The 21,387-nt window shown below is 44.6% G+C and overlaps 1 protein-coding gene across 1 annotated transcript in view; it reads left to right on the top strand.

Annotated features, from left to right (window-relative positions):
* The first annotated feature begins 392 nt into the window (after nt 1-392).
* Nucleotides 393-21,387, top strand: part of COMMD1 (copper metabolism domain containing 1) — a 99,843-nt gene continuing 78,848 nt past the window's right edge. Inside the window, exon 1 of the mRNA XM_075584376.1 lies at nt 393-695. Within this exon, the coding sequence (XP_075440491.1) occupies nt 432-695 (264 nt within the window). The 5' untranslated portion in view covers nt 393-431. The remainder of the gene's footprint in view (nt 696-21,387) is intronic.

The following is a 21,387-nucleotide window of genomic DNA, read 5'->3' as shown; positions in this document are numbered from 1 at the left end:
TCTGTTTGATACCCTTTATCCTTGTCTTTGGAGTTATTTTATTTCCAGGTTACTGTGTTACCAGTGAAACCACAGGTCTGAAGCTTGACTGAATCCTGCACCCTCATTTTAACACCCAGGTGCCTAACAAATGCGGCCGCCTACGTCAGCATCACTATGGCAGCCAATCGACTTCTGATTTGCAACATTCAGTTGGTTGACCCCTCTCACCACCACAGGAAAGCATTCATTATCTACACCAAAGGGCTTTGTTAATTATTTGTTGAAACAATGGCAAACTGTGTTTATTTTATTTTCTAACAATGACTGATTATATACATTTAGGAACATAATTGTAACTAGCTATGATTGTTGATCTCAACACATGTATCTTGTTTATTTTTTAAAGAAGTACTTCTTTCTTTTCTTTTTAGTCTATAGTGTCTGCAGATATGGATTTGAACCAGATTGATGCTTTCCTGACCGCACAGACTAAAAAGCAAGGAGGAATCTCGGCAGAACAGGCTGCAGTTATTGCAAAATTTTGGAAGAACCACAAGGCCAAAATTCGGGAGCGTATGATCACGCACACCAGGTGGGAAAGCACTCTAAAGGCCATGAACTGGAGAATAGACCTGAAGTCACAGTCCAGGCGCACAGATCAAGTAAACACTCCTGTTGCCATAGTAGAGATGGAGATTGGAAAAAACAACGAGGTAAGATACATCTGTATTTTTCTGTCCTTTGCACAGTACATGTTGTTCATGGGCAGATGCTGTGAGTCATAATATAGCACATCTTGCTGTTTTGATCCTCACAGTTGCCAGATGGGCATGTTACAGATGCAAAGTGATGCATCCCCCTCTGACACAGAAGCTGTTGTAGGTAATGAGTATTTCAGATACTGTATATAATACATTCATAGTGTTAGGTCTTTAATATATTTACAATTGTATATGTACAATTGGCATTATTTACACATTTTTCACGCCTAATTAAATATAACCTGTTTAGGTATTTGGGTTGTTGCTCGTGCAATACTTTAAATACATGTTGAATAGATGGAAATTGGTCCTAAATTGTGTTTCAAACAGTGCAAACTACCTCCAGAATTGTATACTGTACACATTACCCCTCCCTCATTACATTGTCCTACAAGCAGTTGAAGGGGAGAGGACAGTAAGAAAGGTGAGGTCATGGCTTGGACAAAGAAGAGATTGGAGAACTCCATTGAAGTGCAAAACCATCATCACCACCATTTTCTTGTTATATTATTGTTGGTAATCCAGGGAAAAACATACCAGGTCCCAAATTAAATATAATATATGTTGTATAAGAGGCGGTTATTTTAAATTACTCCCAGATCACATTTGCTTAAGTAACGTGTTAATTTCAACTTCTAACACCCATGTGCTGCTGTGTAGGGAAAATTGAATACAAATCATTGAATGTATTTATTCGGATATGATTGTGACGGTAAGGGCAGCCTGGCAAGTATATTAAAGCTTAAGCCCACTGGTTGTCCCTAACCATCAAGATGCTAACGACGGTATATTATAGGTTCATGTGGCCATCTTATTGCAGCCAAAATGGTTGACACCCTCTGTCACGCACGGCACACATGTGAGCACGTGACCTACTACGGGACAAGGGTTCATACTCCGCTCGCAAGCGATCCTACTTTTGACCTCTGCAAAGGTCCCTCAAATTGACAATATCTTCCTCCACAAGGCAAGGGTTAATACACAGCCCGCAAGCTGCCCCACTCTACACCTTTGCAAAAGTCCTTCAAATGAGTAACATCTCCCCTAAATCCGTCCCCATATACCACCTGTCACGAACAGCACACAAGTGGGCACGTGACTTAGATATGCAATCAGATTTAATACACATGGCTCGTCTAGCCACCTCCCTGTTCGCCTGCGCAAGGTACCTACAATGAGTAAATATTAACCCCTATTTGCCAGGGTCCCAGGTCCCTGTTTATTATAGAAAATCGATGCACTTTAACACACAAATATCCGTTTTAGCAAAATGTGTCCGAAAATGTAAATACTCTCTCCAGAGTGTGCAACAGTTCATTCAGAGCCCAAATCATCACTTATTAAATGTTCTAATATATATAAAAATACAGTGCTAAGATTACAGAAAAGGTATTACAAGAACATACAATTACAATAAATGCAGAACAGTCTCTCAAAATAAAAAGGATAAACATAGACCGAAAACCCTATAAATTACCAAATGCCACAGATTTTTCCCCAGAGAGGTCACTGGTTCAGGAACATGAGATATAACGTGTTTGGTCCAAACACACCTCTGAAATCTAAATCTATAATACATTGCTATTACTTAAATACTTTCTTTCTCCATGGAAACAACAAGTCCACTCCTGTCATAAATCAGCTGTTAGATTGACAGTTTTATGACAGAGTAAAAAAACCTTTACAAACGACGTTTAAACTAATCTTCAATATCTAAATGTACTCATAACTTTCCTACTAAAACAATTTCTTCAAAGTGCAGATCTCAAAGATAGAAATACAAAGTAGAGCTCTACTCACAAGTTCAAAATGCAATTCTCCATTTAATGGAGAGCTTCATTGTGAACTTGTGAGTAGAGCTCTACTTTGTGTCTCTGTCTTTGAGGAGACCAGTACTTAATTGTTTGTGTTGGCTGCGCAAGCAAGTTTCTCCTCGCCTGATGCTGTTTCCCCTTACTTTGGAATTGTACTTAACTAATACTTACACACACTGTGAATCACATCAATACATTCAGGCGCTCATGGCGGATGCAACAAGACTAGACATGACCGTCTTACCCCTTAATTTGAGCGACAAATTAATATCTGTCCCTTATTAACGATTTGTGTCAGTACATCCCCCTCTGTGACACGACTACAGATTTGTAACTCTTATTATGCAGAGGAGATGAAATCACATGATATTCTCATTTTTAATAAAGTCCTTCACAGAAGCTTACCTTGTGGGTCACCTTTCTCTGGAATGTACCAGTAATTATTCACAAACTTTGATGTGGAGAGAATAGTATCTGATAAGTGTTTACGACCCCCTAAACCCCATGTGTCACTTTTTTAGTGGGCTATCCATGATAGACCCCCCCCCCCCCAATGAAGTCTTCATTGAAGATCCCAGATTCCGGAAAGTTCTTGACCTGTTATAAACCCAATATTCTGTATTTTCAAACCCAAGTTGTACCTTTTTTTAACCCCTGAAGCACCATATGGATTAAAATACATATATATCATGATATTTTCATGACACCCTTTATATAATGTTCCCCTGCAAGACTGTTTATTCCCCATGTTTCTGTGCTGTTGTGTATTTGTAAGACTCCCTTGTGTATTTGTAAGGCTCCCTTGTGTATTTGTAAGGCTCCCTTGTGTAGTGGGTTAATAATCTATTCAGCCTAACCAGCACACAATGGAGATTTGGGCCCTATTCTAATTTGGGCTGGGTGAAGTGCTTGGGAACTCTGGGGAAGGGAGGGAGGGTGTGGACTCTGGTTAGGGGAAAATAGACTTCAAAAGTGGAGTCATTGTTCATCCCAGGCTGAAACCTGGCTGAAACTGGGAACCCGAGGTCTGGGACCTAGCCCCACTGACTCGATTTCCGTTGCTCAGTTTGAATTTTCCACTCTCCTTAAGACTGCCTCTGTGGGCTGTCCTTGGGCACTGTCCCCTTCCAGGGCCCTGATTGGTCCGTTTCAGGTGTGCCCTCACTCTCTGAATGTTGTCGCTGGCCAATCTCTAAACTGGTTGGTCGGCACCCGGTCCTCTATGGTTTCAGATGGAGGCCCTGTAAGTATGTTATCTGACACCGATCAGAAATCCACAAATTATTACAGATTCTTGCACATTATTCTGAGGTTCATAGCAAACTTGATGTCAGAGAATAGCGCGAGATTTGAACCTGCAAGCGAGTGGCTATCATCCCAAGGTACTGGGATACCCTGAGACAGGTGGACTGTGGAAGACATCCTGGGTAAGCTAGCTACGGCAGCGCCCAGCAAGCTAGGATTTCCCCCGTAAATCCCAAATGCTTCTATTGGCTCCTGATGAAATAAAAGTTTATTTAACTACTTCGTTCTGTCTGGTGCTTGCAATCCCGGTGTAATCATCTATTCTACTGTGACAACGATCATTAAGGAAGGAGATCTATAGACAAATACAAACGGCACATATATCCATATTTTATTTTCACTGAGCAGTCGATGACTGTGTAACAAGTTATTTTAACTTTTGCTCAATTGTTCTTAGAATCAAGTAGTAGTCCTGTGTCTGATTTGTGGGAGAGCATCATTTTGTAAAGAAGTGAACTTTGCTCTTTGGTTTCTGTTTTTCAATATTGATGTTTTCCTTGTGCATTAATAACAAGGCGAAACCTGGCAACATAACAGTTACTGTAGGTAACATAACAATTAGGTAACTGATTTTAACCATCACCCCAGAAGTTGTAATTTAGGGTATTATTTGTAATTTGGCATTTATCGTTGATGTCTGCAACAAGTGCTATTTGAATATAATGAACTTCTTCAGTGAAAAGAAATCTCCTTGGCATTCCATATCTTTACAGCTTTACAGTTCTTAATTGCATGAACATTTTCAGTAATTCTGAGCTATGGATTTTTACATATCTTCTAGTTTCAAATCTTAAAGCTGCAATCCACATTGTACTAAAAAAATTTTTTTGGGAGTGCATTAACCTTCGAGGAATCCACAGCTCTAGAAATGTTTCAGTTGTGCTGGTTGATCGAGAACATATCCAATGTGGCTCCCTATTGGTGACTACAGCAGCCATAATGTCATCTCTTGATTATGTCACAACTTTCTTCTGCTGCTGGAACGGGGATGACCTGGGCAGCCTTATTGTTCTCATGGACGAGTGCTCTTGTCTTGGAATGTAAAAATATAAATATCTGAGCAACAGCGCTGAGTAATGATCTGGCTCTGGGAAATGACTGGATCACATAAAGGTTAACCACAAAAAAATGGTTCCTGGCAATTGCTGCTCTAAAGTACATCAGACAATAATTTCTTTAATGGGTAAAAGTTGTAAGGGTAGAAGAAGGTCTTATAATTATTTATCTAATATAACATGAGTGCTGTTGGATGTCAACAATAGATAGAGAAACAATTAAAGCCGGATACCAGCAGAAATTACATTCAATACTGCATGAAACTTGGAGGCACATTGCATCACATTGTATGCCTTAAAATATTATACATTAGACATGTCATTGTGTGGTGCAACTAAACAAACTATTTGTATAGCATTGAAACAGAATATTATTACCATGGTGTATCCAAAAATAGAATTACAACTTGCAAACTACATGCTTTATAGGATTTCCACTATTTTAATTTTAAATAATAAAAATATATTCAAAGGCAGTTCTCGACTAACTGCATACTGCCCACTTCTGAAATCTGACCGTTAATCTAAACCTTTCCATTCGGTAGAGATGGATTGTCCGGTTCCTTTCCGTGGATCAGTCTCAAAAAGGCCAATCTGCCTTTTTTTTTTTTGTTCTTTCTTTTCCATCACTGACAATCCATATGGCGGATTAATAATCCACGGTTGGACTGTTGTTAATCAGATTAAATCTGAGGTGTGGGGGGGGAGGGAAAGAGAGCGGAGAATGCAGATTTTTAACAATCCGTGGTGCGGATTTTGTATTCAATATAGAATCTGAATGCGACGTTTTAAAAATCCATCCAGATTGTTTCCAATGGCGGATTTGGATTAATCCGCTCAGATTGTTTAATACCCAGTGCGCTGACGGATTTTAGCATTTACACCCCGTCCCGGGGAATGGATTTTGACATTTACACCCATCTCTATCCCTCGGTGAAAGGCAAAGTATATTTTGGAACTGAGCAGGTGGGTCTGATGTATTCATTTCGAGCAGCATTTGCAGGTTTGAGTAGCCCACAATCCCATAATATGAACATGGTTCACAGTATAAAGGCAGTGGGATTTATTCAAGAAAGTATTATCAGTGCTGGTCCCATTGACACTCCCACGTACACTCACATTGATTTAAATGGGAGTTTCGGTGTGTTCTGTTCCTGCAGCTTCGGAATCTCTCTCTCTCTCTCTGTATTTTTTAGCAAAACAGAATTGGGTGAGCTCAGACCTAAACCTATAACACAATGCATCAGTAACATTTCATAACATTCAATAATGTATGGACTCGGAGTATGCTGCTAGGGAAAAGCAATTGGCCATCCATTTCTGGAAAACAAATTCAGAAACCATGCACTCTTCCCGACTTGGCTTGCAATTTATTAGTGAACTTTTACATTTTGATCCCAAGTCTTTTAACAAAGGAGTCCTTTAGTTGCATCTTTAAGTTGTCAATTCTCCAATTAGCAAATGGCTGTAAAACACTTCTACAATGTGGTGGTCTGAAGTTCGCTCTCTCTGTAGGAGAAGGCGGTGCGTGTCTGTTTGGAAATTGGATACTTTCTATTTTTAATTCTATGAGTTATTACAATTTCTCTTCAAACGTTCTCTTATCAATATAGACATACACCGAAACAACTACGGGGGATGCCATGGAGAGAGCAATTTTAATTTGAACGAAGTGGGGACTAGCCTACGTAAGATGGAAATTTTTATTCTAGAAACATCTGATAAAAGTCACTACTGTAGTACTAGAAAGAAAAGTGAACTAGCAAAAATGACCAGCAGGGTGAGACACAGAGTTAACAGAAACAAAGATAGATTTAGGAACATTTCCCCCTCTCTTTTTTTAAGTTTCCAGTGTTTTCGAACTTCTGGATATTCTCAAGATCTAACAAGTGATGATTTGTGCCTAACTACAGTCTTGTGGATGTGTTTACTTTAGGCAGCAGAATCACAGGTGCTGTCAGTTTAATTTGCAGTGTTAACTTTCAGTACATTGTCTTTTGTTACTTACGAGACCAGTCATCCCTGATGAGCACTAGCATCCGAAAAAGCCTAATTTTAATCAGATCACTTGTTGGGAAATATACAGTAGTTTCACGCGTTGCATGGAGTAAAGTCACCCGGTGGCTAGGAAATTATTATTTATACTGGTATGATACCTTTTCAATGGTCCAAGAATAACATGTTTGCCTAATAAAAGATGTGCATCTATGTATAATGTGTATATTGTTTCACTCTCATGTACAGGAGAGCCTCCTGAGTATTCAAATTGCAGGCAGAGGAGGGGTCTTCCAAATGCTGGGATATGAAAGCAGACTTTAACACAGAGTTATCAATAATGATGCTTTGTATATTTGACAAGGGAAAAGGATGGTGGCAAGTACAACTATGTTCATAAGTGAAGCAGTAATGTTTTAAAATACAAAAACAATACCTGGCCAAGCTAACAAGTCTTGTAGCCTAGTGAGCACGTTGGTGGTCATACCTATGAGTGCACCACAGATCTGCTTACTAGGCTTGGTTTTATCCCAAGCGAGTCCTGTTTTTTCAGCTTTGCTCGGGTACGTCGCTCTGGCAAACCTTGAATGTGTTGTAGTGGTGGAGACTGCGTGCATTTCACTGAAACTCACCAAGTGTTGAAGGCCAGGGCTCATGAGTACCCCACCCCCATACCCCAGGGTTATGGTCCTATTCGGATGCCCTGAAATTCCTACAATCCTGCATTTCTGACCCATGTCTTATTGTTCCCTCATTGCCCCTCTGTGCTCACCTCTGCCTCCTCATGTCTCATACCCCACCACCCCAGATAGTGGCCCCTGTTCCAAGTCCACTCAATATATGCGCACCCCCCCTCTTATTACAGCTAACATTATTTTAAATTCCGGCCCATCTTAGTCGATGATCACTGATGGTACTACATTTTCAGTGCGCAACTGCCAAATCCCCAAATTCTTGCCTTTCTTATGCCTGATCGGGGTTTCGAAGTTATATAGTCAAGCAGCACTTCACGTGTTTGCAACACAGATGTTAATGCTGCCGTCCTTTATTACTTTTACAGCCATGTGTTGCATGGTTGATGGTTCTCAAAGCCCAGGGCTATCGTCACTAAGGATGTTGTGTTACAGATGGGAGGACTGAGATATCCAAGATTAATTGGACAATGTTCAGGTAATGTTGTAGTTTTCACTGTCGCCACTTCAGGGCCAGAAGATCCTGTAATGCGTGTTTTAATTAAAAAGTTAATTAATTCCTAAAGCGTATGTCTGAAAGGGTGTCTTATTTCAACAATAAAACAAACACAGAGAGAAACACTGTATGAAGCAAAGACACTAACATACAGATAAGGCCCTATATAATGCACTCAAGGTCAGTGGGAGAGAATGCCCTACTGAGTGATAGTCTGGACCAGGTTGTGTAAGTAAATTGTTGTTTATTAAAAATATTTTATTAGGAATTATCTATTAAAATATAATGGAACCAGTCTAGTGTGGTGAGTATTGGAACTGAAAATGAAAGTTTTCCATGCTGATACCCCGTTGGGGGTCTATAAATAGCAAGGTATACTAAATATATAACACCTGCACAATGGTAACCGTGCAGGTAAAAAGTCCAAGTGGGACTAAATAATCAGCACAATGAAAAACCAGAAACACAGGTGCCCAATGCCTATTATAACGTGGCTAAAAGGGCTGCTTCTGATAAGTCATGACATCACTGGATAGCCTATCAATCGAGGCACTCACAGGAACACTAGTGTGTCATTCAACAAATAACATATAGCATGTATTGCCTCACAGAAATATGTGATACTGTGGAAGTAATAACAGTTAAAGGGCAACATGCAGTGTGTTGAGTAACAGTGTGAGGTGAATGTGAACCCACACAATGAATATAGACACACAAGTGCACACTTGCAATATTTACCACAGTTATAAGTGGACAAATGCGTGGGTTGGGTAGCTGAATTAGCTGAGTTGGCACTGCTTGTTGCCCTTTAACTGTTATTACTTCCACAGTATCACATATTTCTGTGAGGCAATACATGCTATATGTTATTTGTTGAATGACACACTAGTGTTCCTGTGAGTGCCTCGATTGATAGGCTATCCAGTGACATCATGACTTATCAGAAGCAGCCCTTTTAGCCACGTTATAATAGGCATTGGCCACCTGTGCTTCTGGTTTTTCATTGTGCTGATTATTTAGTCCCACTTGGACTTTTTACCTGCACGGTTACCATTGTGCAGGTGTTATATATTTAGTATACCTTGCTATTTATAGACCCCCAACAGGGTATCAGCATGGAATACTTTCATTTTCAGTTCCAATACTCACCACACTAGACTGGTTCCATTATATTTTAATAGATAATTCCTAATAAAATATTTTTAATAAACAACAATTTACTTACACAACCTGGTCCAGACTATCTCTTTTGTACTGCAACTATTCACTCAGTAGGGCATTCTCTCCCACAGACCTTGAGTGCATTATATAGGGCCTTATCTGTATGTTATTGTCTTTGCTTCATACAGTGTTTCTCTCTCTGTTTGATATATAGCTCCTTGCCCATTTGCACCGGCCTGTTTCTAAGACCGCCTAGGTCACATTAGGTAGAGCGGGTGTATCTTTCTCTTGCCTTCAACAATAAAATCAACATTTTGAAAATTCAGGGTATGATTAATCAGTTGGTCACCTTCCATGAGGACAGCGCTCCTCCGAGAGAGATGCTAACCTCTTCAGTTTTGAAAATCGAGACAGGTGACCATGCTAGGCATGAGTCACCTCTGTCCCAAGGAGACCTTTTTTCATGCATGTTCTAATGAACATGAAAACAAACAAATATCTGGTGATGTTTAGTGGGATATTACCTTTTTAAAACAGTACATACATTGTTCTGTCTCCTCCTTTTTTTTTTTATGGCATTGAAAATCTAAACTCATTGGTTCGGTTGGTGAATCGAAGTCTTGTGTTATAATTGTTTCTCGGGATGGAAATAAAATGAAAGCCTTCAATAAGTGCTTTGTGCAAACTATCTATTTTTATGTAATAAGAACATGGGTTCTCTACAGTGGACTAATAGAGTATTTTTTTTAGCTGTCCCAAACGTCTATGTACAGTAAGCTTTGTGTCTTAATATGTCAGCTGTCATTTGCAGTGCTGTGCTTCATGTGCAAGATGTTAGTCTTCTGTTATACAATCAGCCTCTTGTACTGTAATTGCTTACACACACTATGAGTTTAGTTTCTTTGATATGGATACTTGACTTGGTCAACAAGCTACAGACGTGATGTTTTTACTGAGCTTTAAACAACATAACCCAGTATGCTGCAGAATCCCTACAGTATGTGTTGCTTGTAAGTATGTGGTGCCTTTGAACAATTCCCCTCTGTGAAGCTGCAAAGGAGCTTATATAAAGGTTTTTAAAAAGCATGGATTTTTTTTATCCGCATAATAAGCTACTCAATCTGTTTTCTCATTAAATCAATGTACTTGGGGCTTTATAGGTGCAAGTATGGCTCAAAAGTTGTGGAGATATGAATGTTGCCTGAGCAGTATGCAAATTACATTTGCATATGCGCCCAAAGCTCCTGACCCGAAGACTCCGGGTACTTCCGGGCTACAGGTTTACCCCGTCAATCTCCGGGTGGTGGCGGCGTCTCCGGCATTCTCCGTTATTTTTGTGCATCTCCCCCGCCAACTGCAGTGAACATGGCTGTGTGGCGTCAAATGACGTCGCGTTGCCATGGCAACGGGACGCTACACGGCGCCACGGCAATGTGATACCGCATAGCGTCATGTCACGTAGCGTTCAGTTGCCATGGCAACACGTTGTCATTTGACGCCACGCAGCCATGTTCACTGCAGTTGGAGGGGGAGTTGCAGCAGGATGCCGGGAGATGCCGCCGCACCAAGTAAAGGGATTTGTATTTTTTTCTCCGGGTTGGACATCAGTTGAAGGTGGCAAACCCGAGTGGAAGTACTGTATGGTAAGAGATAATGGCGAAAGACCGGGTTGCAGACCTGTCTTAGACATGTGAATATGCTCACAACCAAGTGGTATTTTAATTTGCTATTAATATAAATATATTTTGTTCAGGGTAACGAAGTCACTTAAAGGCTCAGTCTCACGTAGCGCTGTGACGGAGGAGGCTCCTCGGAGCCCCTCCGTGCAGCCCAGAGCCGCCTCTCCGCTTCGCAGTACAGAAGTCCCTGATGGCGCTAGCACCTGGTCTCCCCCTGCTCCGCTTGACATGTGGAGGGGAGGGGGGGGGGGGGATGACACTCGACGACGGAGAGTAGGAACAAGCCACCCTGGGTGGCCAAAGAAGAGACTGCACTTTCTCCCGCATTGTCCCTGCCGGCCGCCAATGGCATCCTGGCTCTTTTGCCTGCCGCTCTCCTACCCCACTGCAGGAGCAAGATGAAGGGGGCAGTGTGGTAAGAAAACAAATTCATGGGATCCCTTTGTCCCCTCTGTCTGAGATTATCCACAGGGGATCTTCCGGCCAGGATACCCCTGCCTCCCCCAGCCTCCCCCTGCACAGGTTTTTTGCACCAGGGAGAGGGTTCTTTGTTTTCTAAAATGTGGCCTCTGAATTGGCCAGTTGCTAAGCCCGCCCCTGACGTCTGATTGGTCAACGTCGGAGCTATGTCACTCTCGCATGGCGTCCTCTGATTGGCCCCCTCTCCTAAGAGTGAGTGCCCTTATTGGTGCAGCTCCAGCCCATAGGTTCAAATGGGGCCAGATTCCTTAAAAAGCACATGCACGGCCCTTTGATTCAGATTAATTTAGGGAAAGACATTTCGATGCTGAGATCTCTTTGGAGTACGTTGGCCTGTACGGCAATCCCATTGTCCCTGCACCATCCCAAATAACTATCCCACACCCATTGGTTATGACTGAACTACTTGTAAGTTTTAAAGACCATCCTTTTCTACTCCCTCCCCCCATTTTATTTGCTATTGCTGACTGACTGCTGCTGACTGTATATTATATTTTGTGTACTGTACCCTTCTAGATTAAGTCCTTGTTAAATAACTGTTGTCGTGACCGAGTGTTGGCCCACGTGGTTTTCTGTAATTTGTGATAGACTCCGTATTGTGTTGTGTGCTTAGGGTGCTTACTGGGAATTCTATGGACCCGGCAGTTGGCTGGAATCTCATTTTCCCCAGGGATCCCTGTACAAGTAGAAACGCTAGTCACTGAACTGGGATTCACTCCTTGTGTGAGTCGGGGATTACCAGGAGTGTCACAGGGCTGTATTTAAAGGGGGGCAGAAGGGTCGGTCACCCAAAGCCTTCACAAAGCAGGGGCCTCCATACAGTAAATAATTTTATAAAAGCCAATTTTTCTTACATATTTTCGGATCTTGAATTCAACTACTTTTGAAGTATAGTCAATGAATAATAATGTAATATATATATATATATATATATATATATATATATATATATATATATATTCTATGCTACTTTTCTACGTATCCAGTGAATCACCTTCGCAAAATCAAAATTCTGACACTTTTTAGGGTCAGTAATCTTTTATTTGCTTGCTGTTTGGTTTTCTGATTCTATATTAGTGTTATAAAAGTTCTACTTTTATTTAACATATCCAAACACAACAACGATAACCACTAACTTTGATGGAAACTTGTGTCTTGAAAAAGATTTAAATAAAAGATTAAACATATAATGAAGTGTATTTGCCAGGCATCCAGCTTGGACACGCTATCAAATATTTGATTTTTCTAGGTAAACATGAGTGACCGACAGAATCTCGTGTGTCCATGAAAGCGGTGCACCGAAACGGAAATCAGCTGCAGAGAGTGATAAGAAACAACAACAAATTATTTAAAAGGTGCCAAAACAGAAACACCGGAAATTCCACCTTCATCTGTAACTGAAAAAAACTATTGGTGTTGGTGAGACAAGTGAGCAAACAGGCGAAAAACACAGTCCAATGAAGGTGATGATAATCAATCAGAACTTCGAGAAGGAACTGGAAAGAAACTTCAATGTTTTGAAAATGATATTGGCTTGTGTCCAGAATTATCAAGACCGCATATGATAAACGTTTGGGCCAAAAAGGATCCTTCGATTTTGCAAAACTTTTACAAATGCAAATTGCTTGAGCGATCATTAGTACACCAAGAAGAACAGACCGAAGGTGGAAAGCATTTTGTTTAAAAATGTAGTGCAAATTAATTTCAACAAACAAATTGGAACAATGAGGTTGTTAACCACTCTTGGCTGTTTCTCTCTCCAATTACTGGTAAAGTCTACTGCTATATGTAAACTAGTGGCTACACATAAAGTAAAGCAGTCCAGTACTGGAGTTTACGACTGGAAACATGGAAGTGAACGGTTGGCTGAACACGAGACTTCAAAGTATCACTTGGAAGCTGTAAGAGTTTTGGCAATATGTGGATAGGAATTTGGTTGCATCTACCAGGATTTGTCAAAACAAGAAGCGGAGTTGAGTGGATCGTCGCACAAAGCTCTCATGCTTGTTGTGAGTACCATAAAATGAATTGCTGAACGTGGACTGGCTTTCCAGAGTGATAATGAAGTGGTTGGATCACCAAGAAATGGTAACTATCTTGGTATTGTGGAACTTCTAGCTGGATATGATCTCTGCTCACATCAAAATACATGCAAAGAAACGAAGCGGTCATGCAAATTACCTGTCATTTACAATATATGAAGAGCTGATTGGATTAATGGGTGATCATGTTCTGAACAACATAATTGCAAGAATAAAAGAGCCCAAGTGTTATTCTGTGTCCGTTGATTCAACCCCAGACGAGGCTCATATTGACCAGTTGACTATAGTAATAGGTTACGTGGAAAATGCATCACCAAAAGCTTTGATATTCATGCCAAATTGTGGTCACATTGGGTCTGCTCTTGCTAATGCACTGCTTGAGTTCTTGGATTGTCCCAACATTGATATGAGTAACTGTTGTGGACAGTCATATGATGCTGCAAATATCGAGGACTGCAAGCTCACATACTTGAAAAAAATAGATTGTCCTTTTATACGCCATGTTGTGATCATTACCTTAATTTAGTAGGGAAGACGGTGGCCAATACTTGCCCTGCAGCTGTACGCTTCTTTGAGTTAGTCCAACAAATCTGTGTCTTTCATGGCATCTCCTCGTTATGCAATTTTGCCCAAAATATTGTCTTGGGCAGACACAAAGTTGTATGCGCCTAAGAGTTTAAGCGAAACTCATTCTAGCAGAGCTGATGCGACAAAAGTGATTGTGCAGGGATGTGAAAAGAAAGCACAAACTTAAATGACCAGGAGCAGAAGGATGTGGTTCGAAATGAAGCCGTTCGGCCGTAATGAAAATATGTGCTGTTTGGAAATTGCATTATACGCTTCATTTTAGAGTGAAGTTTTGGAAATGTTCAATATTACAAACAGGATTCAAATATGGTTCTCCAGTCTGCAGTAACAGCACTGAAGTCTTTGAGAACATTTGTGACATCAGATAGACAAGTTTGATGAATATGAGGATACGGCAAAGAGAATGTCTACAAACAAAGTATGTTGTTCAATCTCTAGTGACAGCATAAAGAAAGATGGCGCTTGAAAAAGCGCTTATGCTCAATAAACAAACAACAATAAATTTACTTTAATGATAAGATAAAACAATGGCACCAAGAAAACTCAAATATATAAGGTAGGGCTGCCAGGTAATACTGACCGAACAAAGTCAGAACACAATATGGAAAAAATGAAAAGGACTCTGGAAAGGGGGGGCCTTATTGTAATGACCCTTATAATCCTGTAATGAAGATTCCCCAGGTTAAGATTTGGTGAAACGATGAGTACAAATGCAGTGTATCCAAGTGGCGCAGAGCTGCGTACAGTTAGAATTAGAGACGCGTTACGCCTTGGCCGGAATTGACATGTTCGGCTTTTAAATTATGTTTGTATAATTGGGGGGGGAACGGTTAGAAACTGACTTGTACAGAAAGTTTTGACAAGATGGTCTGTTTGGGAATTGAAACCTTGTAAACGTGTAACTAGAGGGGGTTTATAAGGCTTTACCACGCTATTTGTGTATTTCTGTAAATACATTCCATCATTTTTAAGAATGTTAAAAGAATATATAAATATGTCAATATATCTAGTAGTCTTTTCAAATTGCCGGATCTTCTTCTCCAGATCAAGCTGTGTAATAAAAGTCTGGTAATCTGAATTAAGTTACTGTTTCATGTATCCTGGCCTGTCCTACTGTGTCCGCTTTCTCTGCTGTGGCTTCAGATTTGAAAGCAGCCGGTTTCCTCTTAGTGGTACGAGCTGCAGCAGGTTGCTGTATGTGTGTAAATAGCACCATCCAGGTACTTGGCGCTTTACGATACACGTGACATATTATTACACAATGGCAATAAGCTCTTCAGACATTAAACAATAGGAAAAGGAGCCCTTGCCCAAAGAGCTTACAATCCAAGTTCTTCGTGGTACTTACGTGCAGCAGGTTGCTGCTTAGGGGTACTTACCTGCATGTTATCTGTCAGTTCAGGTAAGTGCTGCACATTCAATTTAGCTATAATGGGAGTTATAACTAACAGGAACCACAACCCTAACAAACCAAAGGCAGTACCAGCAGTCTGTCTCACAGCTAAAGGTGCTGAGGAATACCAGTGTAGTGAAAATGAACAATTTTAATGACACTAGCAATAAACTGAAATTATAGCAACAATAGCCAATGTGCCAATGAGAAAATTAATATCACCATGGGAAAGGTCAAAGTATAGGGGGTAGAGGGGAAAGAAGAGGAATAAAAAAAGCTGTGTGTGCTGTGCACGCGCATAGTAAGTGAAACTTCTTTGACTTTTGTCACAGAAATTGTATTTGTGTTGGTGTTGGTGATGTTTTAATAAAAAATCAAAATACAATCTCAATGACAAAACGCAAATAAATTTGACTTAGAATGCGCGTGCTCGGCACACATCCCCTGTATTAGCTATTTGCACTAAGTGTGAATTCCGCGTGTGACTGAGAGTGTGCGTGTGACTGAGAGTGTGCGTGTGACTGAGAGTGTGCGTGTGACTGAGAGTGTGCGTGTGTGACTGAGAGTGTGCGTGTGACTGAGAGTGTGCGCGTGTGACTGAGAGTGTGCGCGTGTGACTGAGAGTGTGCGCGTGTGACTGAGAGTGTGCGCGTGTGACTGAGAGTGTGCGCGTGTGACAGAGTGCGCGTGTGACAGAGTGCGCGTGTGACAGAGTGCGCGTGTGACAGAGTGCGCGTGTGACTGAGAGTGCGCGTGTGACTGAGAGTGCGCGTGTGACAGAGTGCGCGTGTGACTGAGAGTGCGCGTGTGACTGAGAGTGCGCGTGTGACTGAGAGTGCGCGTGTGACTGAGAGTGCGCGTGTGACTGAGAGTGCGCGTGTGACTGAGAGTGCGCGTGTGACAGAGAGTGCGCGTGTGACAGAGAGTGCGCGTGTGACAGAGAGTGCGCGTGTGACAGAGAGTGCGCGTGTGACAGAGAGTGCGCGTGTGACAGAGAGTGCGCGTGTGACAGAGAGTGCGCGTGTGACTGAGAGTGCGCGTGTGACTGAGAGTGCGCGTGTGACAGAGAGTGCGCGTGTGACAGAGAGTGCGCGTGTGACAGAGAGTGCGCGTGTGACAGAGAGTGCGCGTGTGACAGAGAGTGCGCGTGTGACAGAGAGTGCGCGTGTGACAGAGAGTGCGCGTGTGACAGAGAGTGCGCGTGTGACAGAGAGTGCGCGTGTGACAGAGAGTGCGCGTGTGACAGAGAGTGCGCGTGTGACAGAGAGTGCGCGTGTGACAGAGAGTGCGCGTGTGACAGAGAGTGCGCGTGTGACAGAGAGTGCGCGTGTGACAGAGAGTGCGCGTGTGACAGAGAGTGCGCGTGTGACAGAGAGTGCGCGTGTGACAGAGAGTGCGCGTGTGACAGAGAGTGCGCGTGTGACAGAGAGTGCGCGTGTGACAGAGAGTGCGCGTGTGACAGAGAGTGCGCGTGTGACAGAGAGTGCGCGTGTGACAGAGAGTGCGCGTGTGACAGAGAGTGCGCGTGTGACAGAGAGTGCGCGTGTGACAGAGAGTGCGCGTGTGACAGAGAGTGCGCGTGTGACAGAGAGTGCGCGTGTGACAGAGAGTGCGCGTGTGACAGAGAGTGCGCGTGTGACAGAGAGTGCGCGTGTGACAGAGAGTGCGCGTGTGACAGAGAGTGCGCGTGTGACAGAGAGTGCGCGTGTGACAGAGAGTGCGCGTGTGACAGAGAGTGCGCGTGTGACAGAGAGTGCGCGTGTGACAGAGAGTGCGCGTGTGACAGAGAGTGCGCGTGTGACAGAGAGTGCGCGTGTGACAGAGAGTGCGCGTGTGACAGAGAGTGCGCGTGTGACAGAGAGTGCGCGTGTGACAGAGAGTGCGCGTGTGACAGAGAGTGCGCGTGTGACAGAGAGTGCGCGTGTGACAGAGAGTGCGCGTGTGACAGAGAGTGCGCGTGTGACAGAGAGTGCGCGTGTGACAGAGAGTGCGCGTGTGACAGAGAGTGCGCGTGTGACAGAGAGTGCGCGTGTGACAGAGAGTGCGCGTGTGACAGAGAGTGCGCGTGTGACTGAGCGTGTGCGTGTGACTGTGCGTGTGACTGTGCGTGTGACTATGCGTGTGCGTGTGACTGTGCATGTGACTGTGCGTGTGCGTGTGACTGTGCGTGTGCGTCTGACTGAGTGTGACTGAGTGCGTCTGACTGTGAGTGTGACTGAGTGTGAGTGTCACTGAGTGTACGTGTGACTGTGAGTGTGCGTGTGAGTGTGACTGAGTGTGCGTGTGACTGTGAGTGTGTGTGGGGGTCTGGGGGGTCAGTGTGTGGGGGTCTGGGGGGGTCAGTCAGTGTGTGTGGGGCTCTGGGGGGGTCAGTGTGTGTGGGGGTCTGGGGGGGTCAGGCAGTGTGTGTGGGGGTCTGTCAGTGTGTGTGGGGGTCTGGGGGGTTCAGTCAGTGTGTGTGGGGGTCTGGGGGGTTCAGTCAGTGTGTGTGGGGGTCTGGGGGGTTCAGTCAGTGTGTGGGGGGGTCTGGGGGGTTCAGTCAGTGTGTGTGGGGGTCTGGGGGGGTCAGTCAGTGTGTGTGGGGGCCTGGGGGTTCAGTCAGTGTGTGTGGGGGTCTGGGAGGGTCAGTCAGTGTGTGTGGGGGTCTGGGGGGGTCAGTCAGTGTGTGTGGGGGCCTGGGGGGGTCAGTCAGTGTGTGTGGGGGTCTGGGGGGTTCAGTCAGTGTGGGTCTCTGGGGGTCAGTGTGTGTGGGGGGGTCAGTCAGTGTGTGTGGGGGTCTGGGGGGGTCAGGCAGTGTGTGTGGGGGTCTGGGGGGTTCATTCAGTGTGTGTGGGGGTCTGGGGGGTTCAGTCAGTGTGTGTGGGTGTCCGGGGGGTTCAGTCAGTGTGTGTGGGGGTCTGGGGGGTTAGTCAGTGTGTGTGGGGTTCTGGGGGGGTCAGTCAGTGTGTGTGGGGGTCTGGGGGGGGTCAGTCAGTGTGTGTGGGGGTCTGGGGGGGTCAGTCAGTGTGTGTGGGGGTCTGGGGGGGTCAGTCAGTGTGTGTGGGGGTCTGGGGGGGTCAGGCAGTGTGTGTGGGGGTCTGGGGGGTTCATTCAGTGTGTGTGGGGGTCTGGGGGGTTCAGTCAGTGTGTGTGGGTGTCCGGGGGGTTCAGTCAGTGTGTGTGGGGGTCTGGGGGGTTAGTCAGTGTGTGTGGGGGTCTGGGGGGGTCAGTCAGTGTGTGTGGGGGTCTGGGGGGGGTCAGTCAGTGTGTGTGGGGGTCTGGGGGGGTCAGTCAGTGTGTGTGGGGGTCTGGGGGGGTCAGTCAGTGTGTGTGGGGGTCTGGGGGGGTCAGTCAGTGTGTGTGGGGGTCTGGGGGGGTCAGTCAGTGTGTGTGGGGGTCTGGGGTGGTCAGTCAGTGTGTTTGGGGGTCTGGGGCGTCAGTCAGTGTGTGTGGGGGTCTGGGGGGGGTCAGTCAGTGTGTGTGGGGGTATGGGGGGGTCAGTCAGTGTGTGTGGGTCTCTGGGGGGTCAGTCAGTGTGTGTGGGGGTCTGGGGTGGTCAGTCAGTATGTGTGGGGGTTTGGGGGGGTCAGTCAGTGTGTGTGGGGGTCTGGGGGGGTCAGTCAGTGTGTGTGGTGGTCTGGGGGGATCTGTCAGTGTGTGGCGGGGTCCGGGGGGGGTCAGTCAGTGTGTGGGGGGGTCCGTCAGTGTGTGGGGGGTCCGGGGGGGTCCGTCAGTGTGTGGGGGGTCCGGGGGGGGGGTCCGCACGGGTTGCGCCCAGATTTTTGTACCACCGCTTCCTGGGGGGCCCGCAAACGCCCGCGTCACTGGAGGGCTGAATGGCGCCGCTGCCAGCCGCTTCTGCGCATGCGCGGCATGGCAGCGGTAGTGGAAGTTAGGCGGGCCCATGTGTGGGCTGGGAGGGAGGTCCCATTCGGGTTAGGAAAGGGTGGGGGGGGGGGCTGTCCCGGTCGGGCGGTCTCTGCTGTCCCGGTCGGGCGGTCTCTGCTGTCCCGGGCAGCAGACGGGGAACGGCAACACATGTTTAAAGCCGTGGCAGCGGGCGGGGAACGGCGCCGCTGCCAACCGCTTCTGCGCTTTCCTCCAGTCCCCATGATTACTGAGCATGCGCGGCTTGGCAGCGGATGTGCGGGGGGAATGGCAGCCGTTAGGAGCGGCGCCGGCGGCTATCGCCGCCGCCGCATATGTCATCAGCCATGTGGGGGGAGCAGCGGCCGTTAGGAGCGGCGCCGGCGGCTATCGCCGCCGCCGCTGCATCTGATTTGTGGAGCGGGTGTGATGTCAGTGTTGGGGTCGGGCTGAGCCAGAACACAGCCCGGCCTCAACTGCCAGCACTGACGTCACATCCGTTTCATTTCTGTCTCCACAATTCTTTTTTGCCCCATCACGAATGAGGTGCCACTAAGGAAGTTTCACTTCAAAAAACACAGATACAAATTGGCGCCTCAGAGAAAAAGTTCAATGATTTGTCCAAATGTACAAATATTATTGTTGGAGTCCTTATAGGTAGTCCAATCCTATGCATGGGGATCGACTTGATAGCTTCGTGGATAACGTCACGTGGTATATGAAATTAAAACACAGAAATCATAGTTTACACTGCTGATTAAAAAACATATAACACTGACAAACATAGAACACAAAACAAAGAACACTCAATACATAAACAAACCAGACTGTGTAACAGTTAAGCTAATTTATTCAAATTAAATATAAAAGGACATTGATATTCCATAAAATGGAGATGACTTGTTGAAGATGATCTGGTGGTTAAAACCAGAATCCTACTTACAACAAAGCAGTTCAAAACAAGCAATTAGTTCCAACAGTGGCAAAGCAGCTCCTGCTTCCTCCTCCATGACAGGGGGACATCTGCAGACCGTCACGATGCTGTGTATGCGCTCCGTAGCTGTTCTCACATACCGGATATGCGCGCCGGGGGAAAGGAGCCACTCATAGATGGTGGATATATGCCAGACACTGCACATGCACTTCTCTGAAAAAAAACCTTGACCTCTGGCCCTATGCGTTTCGTGTGCATCACTTCCTCAGGGGTATACTGGTATCTGATAGGTGCTTACACTTTTACCCATTCAGCGGCTGTGATTGGTTGTTACAACCAATCGGATAGCTCTAAAAATACAGCTAACAAATACAAGAACCTTACATCACAATACATACGAAACGATGACAATAACCATCTAAAACATAAAACATCAGTATTAACATATGACTACTATAATACACATTACCCTTTAAAAAATATTGAAAAAAAACGCATAATGGCTGCCAATGGAATTGATATAAAGAAAAACAGCAAGACGTTGTGCAATCAGTACAAGGGGAAAATGAACAGGATATCTATGCAAACACTGGCATTCTTTACCAGAAACTACTCTTTATATATGGAGAGATGTTTATTCCCCTTCTAGTCAAACAGGGTATTGGAGAGTGGAAAACCAGTCCCAGATTAGTGGTTAGTTTTCAAGAAATACTCCCAATTCAAAGTCGATATTTAGTCCATTTGTAATCAACCTCGAGTGAGAAATATGAGCCTCAATCCATTGGATTACGGACAAGCACAGGAAGTCCAGATGTCCGCCAAAGACGTTCCATACAGCAAGCTTCATTCTGGTTATCGATTAGTTTTACATGCTTGACAGAGAAAATAGGTGCCTAAGACAGTGTCTGTGAACGGTTTTGCTTCCTTAGTCAGAGGGAACATCTGGATGATTCTGATCGCAGCTATGCTGCAGTCATCCACGTACAGTATATAAGGATGACATGGATCCTAGCCTTGGTAATGAATTAGTGCAGTTTGCTTCGATTTTGTTAATCTCTACAAAGAAAATTACAATGACAACATGCCAAAGGAAGTGTTATTCTACAAAGTTCTTGTTGAGAACGCATTCAGAGCTACATTTCCTAATGTTGAAATTGCTCTGAG

Source organism: Ascaphus truei, unplaced genomic scaffold, assembly GCF_040206685.1.
Source record: "Ascaphus truei isolate aAscTru1 unplaced genomic scaffold, aAscTru1.hap1 HAP1_SCAFFOLD_558, whole genome shotgun sequence".
In the NCBI taxonomy this organism is placed as follows: Eukaryota; Metazoa; Chordata; class Amphibia; order Anura; family Ascaphidae; genus Ascaphus; species Ascaphus truei.
This window is presented reverse-complemented; position numbering and strand designations above follow the sequence as displayed.